We start from the raw sequence: 15,138 nt of genomic DNA, 5'->3' as shown, positions 1-15,138 counted from the left end.
ATGAGATCTACTGTCCTGTCTTATCCTTCCTCCTCCTCCAGGTATCTCAGCCGAGATCACGATCATATTTTCCCTCCTTTCCTGAACGCCGTGCAAAATCATTCCTGGTACCATACCATCCTTTGCTGGTTCCCTATCGACTCTTGCCTGTCATTCTCTCCTACCGAGTCTGTTTGGAGTCTCGCTATCTTATTTATGAAGCCGTCATTCTCCACAGCCAACAGCCTGCATTCGCCACAAGCATCGCAACCTTCTCCTCACTTTTCCCAACCTGTGCCGCCGTCCATTCTCATCCCTCTTAGACGAGGTGGCTCGGTAGCAGGAAGTTGGCGATACCCTCCTTGACGTGGTACTCATGCCCGCAGTTACCACACACAAGCTTTCCCTCCATCATCTGGGTTTCGACCAGCAGCGAGTGCAGCTCCTTGAGCATCGTCTCGTTGCCCTCCAGGTCCTCGGCGGTGGGTGCCTCCGCTGGGAGTTGGGGGAAGCCCAGCTGAATTCCATAAGGTGCTTAGTGTTTCCATTCTCTTCAAGCAGTATTTGGAAAAATTTTTTTTTTTTTTAAAAAAAACCAATCAACAAAAGTATAACATACCTCTGTCGTAGTAGTCTTTAATGCAGCCCAGTCCAGTCTGGGGAGCAGGTTCACGAGGAACTGCGGGTTCACCTCGATCTCGTCTTGCGCCAGCTCCGCGTCCTTGGGGCGTAAGGGAAAGGACGCCGATGTGGACTTGCAGGCCTTGACGGCACAGGTCAGGAAATTTATGCTGAGGACTTTCATTTTCCCTTCTTTGAGATACTCTGGCGATAATGTGTTATTTGGGATGCTTTTTGTAAGTCGACAACAATTTTGCCCTTCACTGCTTCGGGAAATTTTGCCAGGACATGGCAACCCTAACCCTTGGAAGAGACTGACCAAGATACATACCGTAAGCACTGCACTAAAGGGAGAACCAGGCCTTCTGCGCCTCTAACAGTATACTTAATCATTCAAGGCTCTTCTGAAGAAAAGAAAGAAAATTGGATAGAAGAACTACACACTTACCCTGGTGTCAAATCAGGCAGAGAGTGTCCTGGACCATCTAGCCATTTCTCAGGTTGCTCCCAAGTTATCATTGGCATTCGAAGGTCGCACGACAACTAGTAACTGGGGAGTGGCTTAGAGGTGCATACTCAACCATTGCAACGCATTGTCCGTGGCAAGATAATGTGGACTCATAAGGAGGCTTTGAGAACTGACTCTACGTAGAAAGCATCGAGTACAGTCACCATCTGGATATCTATTTGGGTGCCTATGAAGACCTATAATTGCAAGGGCTGATAGACGGAGGGGGGGGGGAGGGGTATTGCAGCAGTAAAGGTAAAACAAGAAGGGAAGAGAGAACACAGAGGGCAAAAACAGAGATTTGCTTTCCACACCGCTATTAAACTATGCACCAACCATCCGAGCCGTTCCAGCCGCCCCGCTTGAACATGGTGCACATCACGTTCTTATGCCATCGTCTTCTCGTATCCAATGTCCTCCCTCGAACCCCGCCTCCTCGATATCCGCATGTACACAGCGACGCAGCCCATGATGACGATGAACAAGACGCCCTTCTGAATGGTCGACCACTCGTCGGCGTCGTAGGTAGCCGGAATATTCTCGCTGAGCGCTTCCCCTTCGACTTCTCCCTGGATCTGCTCGACGGGCTCGCCATCCGTGTAACCAGCGGCCCAGTCAGCCATGCCGTATTGAGGTTCTACAGGGGACACAAGACAGGCGAATCAGCAACGGGAGACGCAACATTTGTGTTTGAAGCCGAAAATTGAGAGACGTGGACACGTGTGAAAAGAGAGAATGGGAAAGGAGAGTCAAAACGACACATGCATTCTTCTCGTCTTGAATTTTTTTGGTTCTCTAGGATAGATCACATGCATATGTCTCGTCATGGTATGTGTGGAATCTTGGGTCTCGGTAGTGTGGTACCGGTGTCTTGATCTGGGATGGAGGTAATGATGGTTGTTGTGGTGGGCACAGAAGCACACTCTAGAGCTCCACGTGGATACCTTCTTCGGGCACAGGCAGCTCTCCGCTCTTGATGATCTTGACGGTCTGCTTAGGCTTGTCGCCGGGGCCCTTCTCAATGTTCTCGATCTTCTCGACGATGTCGTAGCCCTCGAGGACCTCGCCGAAGACGACATGCTTGCCATCCAACCAGCTGCGAACGCACTGTTAGCTTCACAACCAGGCCAGACGACTTGAGTTAACAGAAGTCGGGGGTGTGTGGGCACATACGAGGTAACAACGGTGGTGATGAAGAACTGCGAGCCGTTGGTGTCCTTGCCGGCGTTGGCCATGGACAGGAGACCCTTCTTGGAGTGCTTGAGCTTGAAGTTCTCGTCGGGGAAGCGGTCACCGTAGACTATTCAGAACAGCTCGCGTCAGTTTCTCCTGTTCTGTTCCCGCTCTTGAGAACACTCCACCTCCATTTTAGGCTGGGAAGAGCTGCTTACTCGACTTGCCACCGGTGCCATCGCCCTTGGTGAAGTCACCGCCCTGGATCATGAAGTTCTTGATGACGCGGTGGAAGGTAGACCCCTCATACCCGAAGCCCTTCTCTCCTGTGGCGAGCGCACGGAAGTTCTCCGTGGTCTTGGGGGTCGTCTTGCCGTAGAGACCCATGACGATGCGGCCCAGGCTCTCGTCGCCATGCTGGATGTCGAAGTAGACCTTGTGGGTGATCTTGGGGCCCTTGGCAGCCGCGGCGGTGCTGCTGAAGAGCAGCATGCTCACACCGAGGAGCAGCGCGGCCGAGACGACGAGCCGCCGAAGGTTGAACATTTTGGGCTTTCTAGGGATGGAAGGGGTTCAATTGAGGTGAGGTTTGGTCGGAGGAGATGTTGGAGGAGAGAATGGAGGTTTGGGTATGGGAGGGTCGTAGGTGAAGGAAAATGGAAAAAGGAACAGGGAGACACGTTTCACCACCAAGACCTCGAGTCGGGGGTTTGTGCTGTAAACTGGTTGCCAATTGCCACATGCATGAAGCTACTGTACCATAATAGGCATGTCACTCTCCCCGCAGCAGTGCAAGCTGGAGCCCCCCTCCCCACTTTCAGTGACCTAGGACTTGTGCTAGGGGCCTATTCTGCAACCAGGTCCAAGCTCAGGGGTATCCAGGCACTAAACCCCAGTGGGGTCTCCGATCTCCTGTGTCTTAACATACAAGCCATTAACTACGTACCTATGGTGTACATGGCATATGATCCCCCTACGTTTCCAAACTGCGATTGCATAAGCCAGACAGCCAGATAATAACAACACCACCATTTTGTCTTTCCAAAGGAAGCATCACTGCCTCTGCACCCCCCACGCACCTCTTCTCTCTTCATCTACGTGTCTTATACTCTCCAGCTGATGGCCCTTCGATTACGATATCCGCATCTACAATGATGTCCTCAACAAACGAGGAGGACCCCTTCCTCCAGGTCCAGCAGTACGTCCTGGCAAACCAACCGTCTTGGAAAGATATCAAACTGTGATACTCGACGCTGACAGTCAAGCTTCCTCCCGGACCAGAGATGTCCTCACTCAGATGGACGCAACCCGCCCCCTCTTCACATCCTACCTTCGCATTCGCTCTCTCACCACCGCCCAGACCTCCCCAGAGCTCACCTCGGCGCGGACAGACCTCGAGTCCGCCCTGGCCGCGCTCGCCGAGGACCTCGCCGACCTCGTCGCCTCCGTGCAGGCCGCCGAGGCCAACCCGGCGCAGTTCGGTCTCTCGACGCATGAAGTCTCGCGCCGGAAGCGGCTGGTTCAGGAGGTTGGCGGGGAGGTTGAGGATATGCAGGACGAGCTGGCTAAGGGTGGCAGCGGCAGCGGGGCTGCCAGCGGTAGGCGCAAGGGTGGTGGTGGTGGTGCTGGGGCCAACTCCGATCTGCCCGACCCGAGCGCGTTCGCCGTTGGGGACGGGGATGGCCACGACGAAGAGGACTACGCAGCTGAGTTCGAGCAGCAGCAGCAGCAAATGATGATGCGGGAACAGGATGTCCATTTGGACGGGGTATACCAGACGGTGGACACGCTGCGTAGGCAGGCGGGAGACATGGGCCGGGAGCTGGAGGAGCAGCGGGAGATCCTCGAGACCACAGACAGGCTGGCCGACCGTGTGGGCGGGCGGCTGCAGACGGGCATGGACAAGCTCAAGTACGTGGTGAAGCACAACGAGGACCGCCTGAGTAGCTGGTGCATTGGCCTGCTGATACTGGTATTGTGTATCCTACTGGTCCTACTATTGATTCTATGAAAGGGAGGTTGTTGTTGCGGCGTAGAGAGCGGGCGTTTGGATGTTTTTGGAGCTATCACATAGGAAAATGGGCTTGGGGAGGGCAGATGGCGTTTCGGAATCCCGGAAGAGGACGGCAGTAAAGCTGGATCTGTCTAGAGCATTGTTCATCACATTTTATAACGTTAAATCTCAGATTATTCTCGTTGTCTCGTTTTATTTTACCTTCTTACCCCGGACAACAGCCCATGTATTGACTCTCATGCTGATGGGAAACTACCCAACCAGATGCTGGCACCGGTTTCCATCTCAGTTCAATTGCAAAAAAATACATCATGTCAGTGTGCATACCACAGCCGCACACTGCATATCCAAGCCAAAACAGGCTCTTGCATCTAAGATATCGCGACCAATGAGGACGCATTTGGGTGAGTCTCCCTGCTTCCAACCACCCGACCCCCACTCCCCCGGATCCTTTCTTCAAGCGGTCTTCCATGAGGTTAGTCTCCACTTGTCGTTTCGATCAACTATGCGAGCGCAAGACCGTATTTCGCCTTCAGACTCTTTCCATGCACAATCAATGACTCCACGGCGACGTCTCCGCGACCGGCTGACTTGGCATTGGTTGGGAAATCAACCAGGGCCAGTCGGAGGGCAGCAATGGCGGCAGTACCATAGAATAACAGGAACCGATGCTCGTAGTGATCAATCATGGCCTTGAGGACGGTACAAGACGTGGTCGACATCTCGGCAGGAGGCGTATTGACGATCTGCGCCATGGCTGACCAGTAGTGAGACATTGGGTACGGGTTAGCCTTCTTGGATCTCGAAAAGTCCCGAAGAGAGATGGCTGCATATCCCGCGCCCAGGCCCGTCTGCCTGTTGTAGTGCTCCGTCTCCGGGATCCAACCATTTCCACGACGCTTCCAACCAACTCGTTCTCGTCCCTGCTCGGTCTTTTCGAGGCCTCTAGCACCGAATAACACTGGGCACACAACGTAGAACTTGGCAATCAGAATGTCGATCAGAGGTTTCCCGCGCCAGTGGAAGGCTGGATCTGCGAAGGTGGCCGCGACCAGGATGCCGATAGGGTCAGCCGTCTTGGTGTTGGCGCTCGACTCGTCTATGAACTGGTTGATGACGCATTTGCCCAAGTGGTTGACCAGGAACAAGAACAGCGAGGGCAACTGATCATTGTGAGCGGCGCCGTTGACTGGCTGCCTCTCATCGAACACAAAGTGGCTGGGGTCCACCAGTTGGGAGTTCACCTCGTTGAGTAGACCCTGTTGGAGGACATTGGAGACTTTTGTAATCTGCGCTGCGGGTTAGCTAAGGTACTATTAATACTCGTACCAGGAAGAAAACAATTACCACTGCGGCGTTGCCCTTCTTGTCAAAAGACAGCTGGCCAACACACTTTCGAAGCTCCCGACGCAGATCTCCAGCTTTGCTCTTGAGGGCTGGGTTTTGTTTAGCCTGCACGTCATTGATGGATTTGCGAAGATCCTTGAGGTTTTTATGTATGAGCAGAGCTCGCTGCTTCTTGGGATCTGTCTTCACGGGTTGCGTAGCCGGTGCTGTCGTCGTGGCGACAGGAGCAGCCGGTGTAGGTGTAGATGGGACGGCAGGGGCCGTGGCTTTAGGAGGCGAGAAGAGGGAGGAAGCAGCTGCTTTCGTTGTCGAAGTGCCGTCAGTCGTGGCCGGCGCAGGCTTTTGGGCAGGGATCGGCTGAGTAGTTGACGCTGAGGCCGAAGACGGCGCGACTGCTGCCGTCTGCGCGGCGACTGGCGGTTGGGCTGGCTGAGGCTGTACGGGAGAAAGGGGGGCAACCTTCGTCGCCTTCAGCTCTCGAAGCTGTCGCTCTCGTTCCTTGGCCTGCTGCTCAGCCTGGATGCGCTTCCTCTCGGTGAGCATGGAGTCCTCCATGAGCCGCTTCATCTTTTCTGTGATCTCCAGCTTCTCATTTTCTCGACGCGTCTTCTCGGCGAGCACGTCGGCCTCCTCTTCCTTCTCGTGCATCCACAGCACATGCTCACTATGAGGAGCCTGGAATCAGCATTTCACCTTTCTCGGGTGATGTTGGAGGGGTTGGGTGGGGATCAGGTAGACTATTTACGCTCGTTCCCTTATCCGCCGGTGCTCAGCATCTGCGAGGGCAAGTGCTTCCTTGTGGGATTTTTCTGAGTTCCGATCTGGGGAGATCCAATCAACCAGCGACGAGCTAGGAGGGCTCGAGAAGGTGGTGCTCGCTCGAGGGTATCGCGACACGCGCGGGGCGGGCGACGAGCTCGCCATCTCTGCTGGGGAGCCTCCAGGGCTCGCTGGCGCGTTCTTCGTGGTCGGGTGTATCTGGTGCTGTTGCAAAGGAGGTTGTAACCAATAGAGCAGGAGGGTTTTGGGGAAAAGTCGTTACGATCGTAGACTCGGGTTGAAAAGGACAAAGGGGGTTGGTGGTGTGGTCGTTCAGGCGATGAACTCAGACCTTCTTCAGTTTTGATGGAACGGGTGGGAAAGTCAGCCAGTCCCTTGCATCTAATCTCAGATTATCTGGAGTACTTCGGGGGGAACCCCAGCTATGCATTCTGCCAGCAGAAATACTGACCGCCTTCTCCACGTCATTCTTAGTGGGCGGTGTCTGCCGGGACCTTTACCGGCGCATTGTTCTATTACTTAGTATTAACGATAGTGACGCGCAATGGTGTGAACGGAAACGTTCCAATACCTTTCAATTCAGTTGAAAGACAATTTCACTTCATAGCAATTCAATAGCTCAGTCGTGTTCTCAATTCTCATGCGCACACTGCTGTATCGTCAGGTCAGTTGACCAAGGGAGAGGACCACCTTCCACAGCATTGCACTGGTTTTTCTTCCCTTGTATCTTGACTAGCCTTCTTAGCCAAATAGACGCTGGGGCTATTGCTTCAATACGAGCCGATCCGCAACTGGTGCCCGTGCCACCCAGGCGCACCGGAATCAATCAATGTCCGCGCGTGCGCAGACGAACGCCATACCAAGGTTTGCAGTCGCGAATTGGGTCCACGAGGACAGAGTTATGAGTTTACCCCAGTGTCTCGAGTTTGGGGGAGTGGAAGAAGGGAGGGGAAGGGCCTCTTTGGGAAAGACTGGGGTAAAGTTGTCCTTTTCGCCGTTGCCAAGGAGTATGGGCTGGCTACGATGGCGATCCTTCCTGCAGAATCCATGGCCATCATAAAACGAAAATCAGCCACTTGATTGAATTACCCCAACTTGATGTTGATGATCTCGTCACGAAGCAGGCAGTCCACCCTCAATGTTTTGGAGTGCCTGCTGTCGAATTAACAATCACTTTCATCTTGTCTGCGCACAAGACGATTGTTGTACCATACACAGCAGAATAGATCTCTTCAAGTCATGAATGAGAGAAGGCAAGGTGGCTGTAGATTGATCAATACTCAATCCTGCCATGTTATGATTATATGTAAATAAAGCAATACTGTGTGTGACCCAGAGCAGGCAGCGGGTAGGGGCTACGCTACCCATAGACCCCCCCCCCTATCATCAAGGCTCCCCACCTAGCAGAACCAACAAGGGTCGGGTGGGTCAGGCCCATGCTGTTCTCTGTTGCCGCTTGCGGTTCACTACGTACAGCACATGGGGTTCCCTGTAAGTAGTGCCTGCTGTGATAGGTTCTCCAGTGGAGTTTCTCCCCCAAGATCTTTTTATCACCATCCACCATGGTACCACCGCACCAGCATTGCGAGCACTGGGGAGAAAAGCCAGACAGCATCTGGTTCACCAAGATGTAGTAGACACTGCAGTGTAGGGTTACAAGAGCAGAGCTGGCAGACCGAGCCCATTGGCAACGTAGTGGCACACGCTGTGGTTGTTTCACCTGAATCACAGCGGGGTGGTGCTGTTGCATCATCAGAGGAAGTGGGCCTGGAGCTGGGCCAGCTCCGCAACTGCTGCTGGTGGTGCTGCATGCTACATAGTACTATGCTGCTAATGCTGGTGGTTGTTTTGGCGCTGTAGACTGTTGCTGCTACGAGTGCTCTGGTCTCAAGTAGTTCGGTTCAGGCGACTGCTAAAGTACCTGGGTTGCTAGTTAGGGTAAGGAGGTGCTGAGGCACGTCAGAGCTTCCCTCACCCTTTCGCCTCCTGTACGTACTTTCTAACCAGGTACGTAACAGCTGTACCATAGTAGTAGCTGCCTGTGGTCCGTGTTCAAACAGACCTCCAAATCCCCATCAAGAACGACTCCTCTCTCCTTCCTTCCCCCCCTCTCTCCTTCTTTCTTTCTCGTCTTTTGTTCTGCGCCTCCGCTGCTCGACCCTGCCTGACGTCGATTGTTGCCATCGACAAACCTCATGGCCACCGCTTAGAATTGACAGCAGTCCCTCCTCTCCCATACGGACACATTCCTTGCCACGATAAATCGATTCAGATCCTCTCATTGACCCTCCTTGGAGCTCTGTCTCTCCGCCTCGGCCCGCAAAGCCAACAAAACCAAGTCCACGTCCCACCACCACAACCAGACAACATTACAACCAACGCAACCAGAACTCCGCACAACGCCAAGGCAAATCCAAGACATTTCGGGTCGACGATTTCTCACTGTCTTTCCTATCCAACATTATACAATTCTTCGAAGCCCAGACTTCAGCATCCCAAAAACCACAACAAGCTGAGCTGACATACCATCAAAAAGAAAAAAAGAAAAAAGAACTCCTGATATCCATCGCCTCAGCAGCTCGCTCCAGAGCCTCGCAGACCTCCAGGAAGATCATCCTGCAGAGCTTGGTCTTGCAAGACAACGAAACACCACCACATCCCACCCCACATCGCCACACAAGGCTTCAATCATGGAGGGGCAGCAGCCCCAGCAACAGCCGCCATCCGGCGTTCCGGGCCCAACTGGCCGGAGGCTGCACATCGCCCATCGTCGGACTCCGTCCGAGATGACGCCGTTGGTGAGCATGTTTACGGCCAATCCAAACAGTAAGTGCCCTTATTACGTCTCTGTTGCTCATAGACCCTGCAGTTGACCCGTGCCTCTCCGCCAAGAGCTGTGAGGTTCCGGTCTGGTTGCTCCGGCCCTTCTGAGGGTTGCCTTCCTCTTTGTGAATTGCGACCTTATGGCTGACCATGTCATCTTGTCGACAGTCGACCAGCTGTCTATCCAGCAGCTCCTGGCCGCCCAGCAGCAACAGATCAACGAGCTCAACGCACAGGCTCAATATGTCCAGAACATGAGCATGATGGGTGGCCATTCGGTCCCGGGCTACAACATCGTTCAGGGTATGCCTGGAATACAGCAACAGCCCAACTTCCAATTTCCCAATCAGCTGCATCAGCAGAACATGGCGCTGCCAAATCAGCCGCTCACACATCGCCGTAATCAGTCGGCCGTCCCGAACATGGGTATAGGACCGCCTCCCGCCCCTTCCTCTGGCGCTGCCGGCTCTGCCTTCGGCAACTTCGAGCTGCCCCAACAGCCGCAGGGCCGTGAGAATGCCGGTGGCTCACGGGGAGGGCGCGGTGGTGGCGGTTCTGGAGGTGGACACCAGAGGCGCCACTCGCTAGCCCTCGCTGACGCTAAGAAGGCTGCTGAGCTTGCCCAGCAGAAGCGCACGACATCCGGCTTCCAATTTCCGGCAGCGCCCGCCCCCGAGGAGGAGTCCAAGACTCCCGTGGCTACCTCGCTCGATTCCCAGCCTCCTCCCCCTGCGCGGGCAGGACGTGGAGGACACGGTCGAAGTCAGAGCATGGCCGTAGGCGCCAACGGCCGTGGAGGTGGTGCCCCCAGCGGCCGTGGTGGCACTCATCTATCAGTTGAGTCCAGCGGTGATTTTCCGCGCCGTGGGTCTGGACACAATCGTTCATCGTCTCGCAACTTTGACTCCAACTGGCGCACTCCGCAGGCGCAGCCTCAGGACCAGGCCGCCGCTCAGACCCAGGGAGCAGGGTTCCAGCCTGGCCACCGCTCGCGTGGTTCCGTGAGCCAGTCCGTGAACTCTATCGGCGCTTTCCAGTACACTGGCCAGCCCCAGCTGGTGCAGATGCCCAACCAGATGATGATGCCCGGGATGTATAACGGACAGCAGCTCAACGCCCAGCTGGCCCAACTCCAGGCCCTCCAGGCAGCCCAGATGACTGGGCAGAACTTCATGGGTCTGCAGGCGAGCCAGCACTCCGGCCAGCTCCAGCAGCAGCCACAACAACAGCAGCGCAAGACGCTTTTCACTCCTTACCTACCACAGGCGACGCTGCCCGCCCTGCTGGGCGAGGGGCAGCTCGTTTCCGGCGTTCTACGTGTAAACAAGAAGAACCGCAGTGATGCCTACGTTTCTACGCAAGATGGACTCCTCGACGCCGACATATTCATCTGCGGTAGCAAGGATCGCAACCGCGCCCTTGAGGGTGACCTCGTCGCTATCGAGCTTCTCGACGTTGACGAAGTTTGGTCGCAGAAGCGTGAGAAGGAGGAGAAGAAAAAGCGCAAGGACATCACCGACACTCGTTCGGGCTCCACCAACGCTGGCAGCCAGAGTAATCAGAACAACGATGACAACAGCGCTGCCGACGGAGGTATCCGCAGACGCGGTAGTCTGAGACAGCGCCCCACGCAGAAGAAGAACGACGATGTTGAGGTGGAGGGCCAGAGCCTGCTCTTGGTTGAGGAGGAGGAGATCAACGATGAACAGAAACCCCTGTACGCTGGTCACGTCGTCGCCGTCGTCGAGCGTGTTGCAGGTCAGATGTTTTCTGGCACGCTCGGTCTGCTACGCCCTAGCAGCCAGGCGACCAAGGAGAAGCAGGAGGCTGAGCGAGCTGCCAGGGATGGCGGCCGTCAGCACGACAATCGCCAACAGGAGAAGCCCAAGATCGTCTGGTTCAAGCCGACCGACAAGCGTGTGCCTCTGATCGCCATCCCCACGGAGCAAGCTCCCCGTGATTTCGTCGAGAAGCACCAAGATTATGCGGATCGTATTTTCGTTGCATGCATCAAGCGGTGGCCCATCACTTCGCTCCATCCTTTTGGCACCCTGGTTGAGCAGCTCGGCAGGATGGGCGACCTTAAGGTAGAGACCGACGCTCTCCTGCGTGACAACAACTTCTCCTCCGATGAGTTCTCTGAAGCTGTCCTTCGCAGCGTTGGTCTCCAGGACTGGTCCCTCGAGAAGGAGGATGAGGCCGCCATCAGCGAGCGTCGTGACTTCCGGGCTGACAAGACATTCACTCTTGACATGGACGGCTCAGCCGAGCTCAGCAATGCTGTGCACGTCAAGAGACTCGATGATGGAAATCTTGAGATTGGCATTCACGTTCCAGATGTCACTCATTTCGTCAAGCCCAATTCCCTCGTGGATCGTGAGGCCAAAAAGCGTGGCACTGCTGTGCACCTGGTGAACAGGACCTGCGCCATGCTCCCACCGAAGCTTTTTGCGGAGGTCTGTTCCCTGACGCCTGGCGAGGAGCGCCTTGCCGTCAGTGTTGTGTTCTCTGTCAACTCCCACACTGGAGCCGTCGCTGAGGATGGTGCCTGGGTCGGTAAGAGTATCATCAAGAGCGGTGGCAAGGTTACAGTTTCTGAGATCGATGCTGCTCTGTCGAGACAAGCTGATTTCAGCCACCCGGCCGTGGAGTCCACAGATCTGCAGATTCTCTATGTAAGTACAGGAAGCGCTGAGCGGGCTATTTTGTTGTTACAAATACTGACCAGATCCAGATGGTCGCCCAGAAATTCCGAGAGTACCGTTTGGGCGCCGGTGGTGAACCCATCGCACCCCTCCGGCTTCTTCACCAGCTTGACGATGAGAACATTCCTATCAAGAACAATCTCTTTGATTCGACCTCCGCGATGGAGCTCGTGGAGGAGCTTATGCACAAGGCCAACACATACGTGGCGCAGCGTATCGCTGAGGGCGTTCCCGAGAAGGCTCTTCTCCGAAGACAAGCTGCTCCCAACCCTCGCAGGCTGCAGACTTTCGTTGATCGCATGAATGCCCTTGGCTACGAGATCGACAGCTCCAGCAGCGGTGCGCTGCAGAACAGCCTTTTCAAGGTCGACGATACTGATATCAGGAAGGGCATGGAAACCTTGCTGCTCAAGTCCATGCAGCATGCGAAATACTTCATCGCTGGCAAGACCGCCAAGCAACTGTGGCCTCATTACGCCCTCAACCTGCCTCTATACACTCATTTCACCAGCCCGACTCGGCGCTATGCAGACATTCTGGTTCATCGGCAGCTCGAGGCCGCCCTGTCAGAGGGCAGCATCGAATACAACGAGGATATTGAGAACCTTGTCAAGACGGTAGAGAGCTGCAACACCAAGAAGGAGTCCGCCCAGAATGCCCAGGAGCAGAGCATTCACATCGAAGCCTGCCGCACGATGGATAAGGCGCGACAAGAGGCGAACGGCGATCTCATCAGCGAAGGCATTGTTCTCTGCGTCTACGAGTCGGCTTTTGACGTTCTGATACCCGAGTGGGGCTTTGAGAAGCGCGTCCACTGCGACCAGCTGCCTCTCAAGAAGGCAGAGTTCAGGAAGGAGAAGAGAGTTCTCGAGCTGTACTGGGAGAAGGGTGTCCCCAGCTCCGCCTACGTGCCAGAGGATGAGCGGCCGAAGGCTGCAACCTCCGTTCGCATGTCGAACGCCATGGCGGCGGCAAAGCAGGCCGAGGAAGCAGAGAAGGCAAGAAAGGAGCGCGAAGAAACGGCTCGCAAGCAGACCGAGACCAACACTATCTCGACCAACGACGTCGATGCACTCTTTGATGACGACGATGACAATGGCTCGGATATCACGGAGGCCATGGCAGGGGCTTCGCTCGCCGAACGCCCGACCCAGAGCGTGCCAGGCTCTCCTACACGGTCCTACAATGCGGCTGGTGTGTTGCACCGCACGAAGTCCGATTCCAAGGTCCCCCAGGTTGACTCCCCGGAGGACCGCCTGACAAACAAGGAGAAGTATCTGAGCCTCTTCAAACTGCGAGAGGAAGGCGGGGAGTACATCCAAGACGTCACAGAGATGACACGCGTGCCTATCATCCTAAAGACGGACCTCAGCAAGAGCCCACCGTAAGTTGCGAACCCTTTTTTTTTGGGGGGGGGGGGGGGGGTTGAAAACTTTGACAAGGAATATGACACGCGCTGACAACATCTGCAGATGCCTGACCATTCGCTCGCTCAACCCCTATGCTCTCTAGGTCCGACATCGACAGGCGTGGAGACGACAGAATTGGGAAAATATTCAATACCCACAGGTCTTAACATATACCAGAGAAAAACACCAACAGCGTCATCGAACATGGCCCCCCGGGGGGGGGGGGCGCGGGGGGATTTAACCCGGGCGGAGCCTCGTCGGTGGACAACGATGACAGATTGATCAAGAATCAGATGGATGAGGAGACTTAACTTTGGGAGGAGAAGCAAGCAACCAGCGTGGTGTTCCCTTGTAGCTTAGGTTGATACCGGAATTTGTCTGTTTAGAAAAGGGATGCAAACATAGATCAGCCGCAACGATGCTCAGATCCAGCATTTTACAGTGAGCTCCGCGTACCTGATGGTCTGAAATGTGTGAGATTTGTTGTATGTGGCCATCATGTTGAGTTAGTGTTTGGTTGGTGGGTGTCCATGTGCTCCTATACATATACATCAGAAGAAAGATATCGGCTGTCGGTACTTAAGTAGAGAACAGCATCGGATGGACAGGGTGATGAGTATTGGTTTAGTACAACCCAACATCAGATGAGGTGAAGAAAATACATGGGCACACATGCGTAGAGCCCTTGCCTTTTGCACGCATGGCATTGCAGGGAGCTTCATCAGGCCAAGGCGTTGCTGTCAAGGACGAGGGGCAAGGATTTGGCTGGAGGGCAGTGCGACAGCTCGCAGGAAGATGAGCCTTGGGGGAAGGGGAAAACAAAGAAGGAAAAAAAAGTGACAGATTGGCTCTTGTTTTTAGTTGAGATAGAGTTGCTAGATGACAAGGTAAGGGGTGGTAATGAGCTCCACACAAAAAATCAGATAGATGCTGTGGGAGGGACCCCAAAAGGAAGAAGGCGGCGGATGGGCGTGTGGCCGGCGGGCTGGGCTCTTCGAAACGTAGTTGAGACGTGGTGAGGTTAGTCCCGTGTCACGAACCCGTGGGTTTCTCGCGTCGATCATCCTCCCTACTGAAAGAGAGAGAGTACTCCTTCCTTGTATGGGATAAAATGGCTTAGAGTGGAAGCAGCTACTCATCTCATGTACAATGTACTTATGCTTAAGGAACAACGCACTAGCACGACGCGGTTGTTCTTCCCTCCCAAATGTTCGGATGCAGCCATGTTGACAACATTGGAGGGTGGCCTGGTCGCTCGCTTCACGATCACACCCCGTTTCATTTCTTTTTATCCAACTCTTCCACTCAATCATTCACAGCAACTAAGCTGCCCACTCCATCACATCAGCATTTTCCTTATCTTTGCAGAATCTTGTGCTTGTTTACTCTGGGCTATGCAGTGTCCTTCGAAACAAGAGACTGGAGAGTTCGTCCATTGACCAAGAGGGCAAACCTGCTTCACGGAGGTGGTAAGTGGTAAGATGAAAAAGCACAGAGATCAGCTAGTGGCTCTCTCCCTTCTACCTTGTTTTGATCTGCCATCTGATCTGCCTCCTACCAGGGACGAACACACACATAGAACCTGCATAAGCCATCCAGGCAGTGGATATGTCCTAAAGCTTCTTCTGTACTTAAGGCATGCTTGGCACTCCTGCATTATGTCCACCGGGACCACGGCTGGCAGAGTTCCCGTGAGGACCTCTTCGTCTATCTCCGACTCCCTTCCGTGCCTTGGCATCATCCACCCCTGAGGTCGATCAGGAATATGGAGGTTTGATC

At 54.6% G+C, this 15,138-nt stretch overlaps 5 protein-coding genes across 5 annotated transcripts; 3 read left to right on the top strand and 2 right to left on the bottom strand.

Annotated features, from left to right (window-relative positions):
• Window positions 1–298: 298 nt before the first annotated feature.
• Window positions 299–784, bottom strand: M406DRAFT_269239 (Trm112p-domain-containing protein; the record flags this gene model as incomplete). The annotated part of the gene is made up of 2 exons (XM_040917994.1): window positions 299–496; window positions 599–784. The coding sequence occupies 2 exons, from the start codon at window positions 782–784 to the stop codon at window positions 299–301; spliced, it is 384 nt and encodes a 127-aa protein (XP_040771249.1).
• A 1,153-nt stretch (window positions 785–1,937) lies between these two features.
• Window positions 1,938–2,906, bottom strand: M406DRAFT_358571 (uncharacterized protein). Its single transcript, XM_040923938.1, has 3 exons — window positions 2,525–2,906; window positions 2,282–2,325; window positions 1,938–2,204 (listed from the first exon to the last, which is right to left on the bottom strand). The coding sequence occupies exons 1-3, from the start codon at window positions 2,825–2,827 to the stop codon at window positions 2,033–2,035; spliced, it is 519 nt and encodes a 172-aa protein (XP_040771248.1). The 5' UTR covers window positions 2,828–2,906; the 3' UTR covers window positions 1,938–2,032.
• A 529-nt stretch (window positions 2,907–3,435) lies between these two features.
• M406DRAFT_28596 (uncharacterized protein) lies at window positions 3,436–4,253 on the top strand (the record flags this gene model as incomplete). The annotated part of the gene is made up of 2 exons (XM_040918650.1): window positions 3,436–3,479; window positions 3,563–4,253. Coding segments are annotated over 2 exons (735 nt in total), but the record flags the coding sequence as incomplete, so codon positions are not given.
• A 2,713-nt stretch (window positions 4,254–6,966) lies between these two features.
• Window positions 6,967–7,502, top strand: M406DRAFT_75570 (uncharacterized protein; the record flags this gene model as incomplete). The annotated part of the gene is made up of 3 exons (XM_040925883.1): window positions 6,967–6,969; window positions 7,030–7,086; window positions 7,176–7,502. 3 exons carry the CDS (start codon window positions 6,967–6,969, stop codon window positions 7,500–7,502), a joined length of 387 nt encoding a protein of 128 aa, XP_040771246.1.
• A 1,628-nt stretch (window positions 7,503–9,130) lies between these two features.
• M406DRAFT_215561 (uncharacterized protein) lies at window positions 9,131–13,462 on the top strand (the record flags this gene model as incomplete). Its single annotated transcript, XM_040915469.1, has 4 exons — window positions 9,131–9,248; window positions 9,414–11,920; window positions 11,980–13,334; window positions 13,423–13,462. Coding segments are annotated over 4 exons (4,020 nt in total), but the record flags the coding sequence as incomplete, so codon positions are not given.
• Window positions 13,463–15,138: the final 1,676 nt, after the last annotated feature.

This window comes from Cryphonectria parasitica (assembly GCF_011745365.1).
Source record: "Cryphonectria parasitica EP155 unplaced genomic scaffold M406scaffold_10, whole genome shotgun sequence".
In the NCBI taxonomy this organism is placed as follows: domain Eukaryota; kingdom Fungi; phylum Ascomycota; class Sordariomycetes; order Diaporthales; family Cryphonectriaceae; genus Cryphonectria; species Cryphonectria parasitica.
The sequence above is the reverse complement of the archived record's forward strand: the minus strand, read 5'-3'. Positions and strand labels throughout refer to the sequence as shown.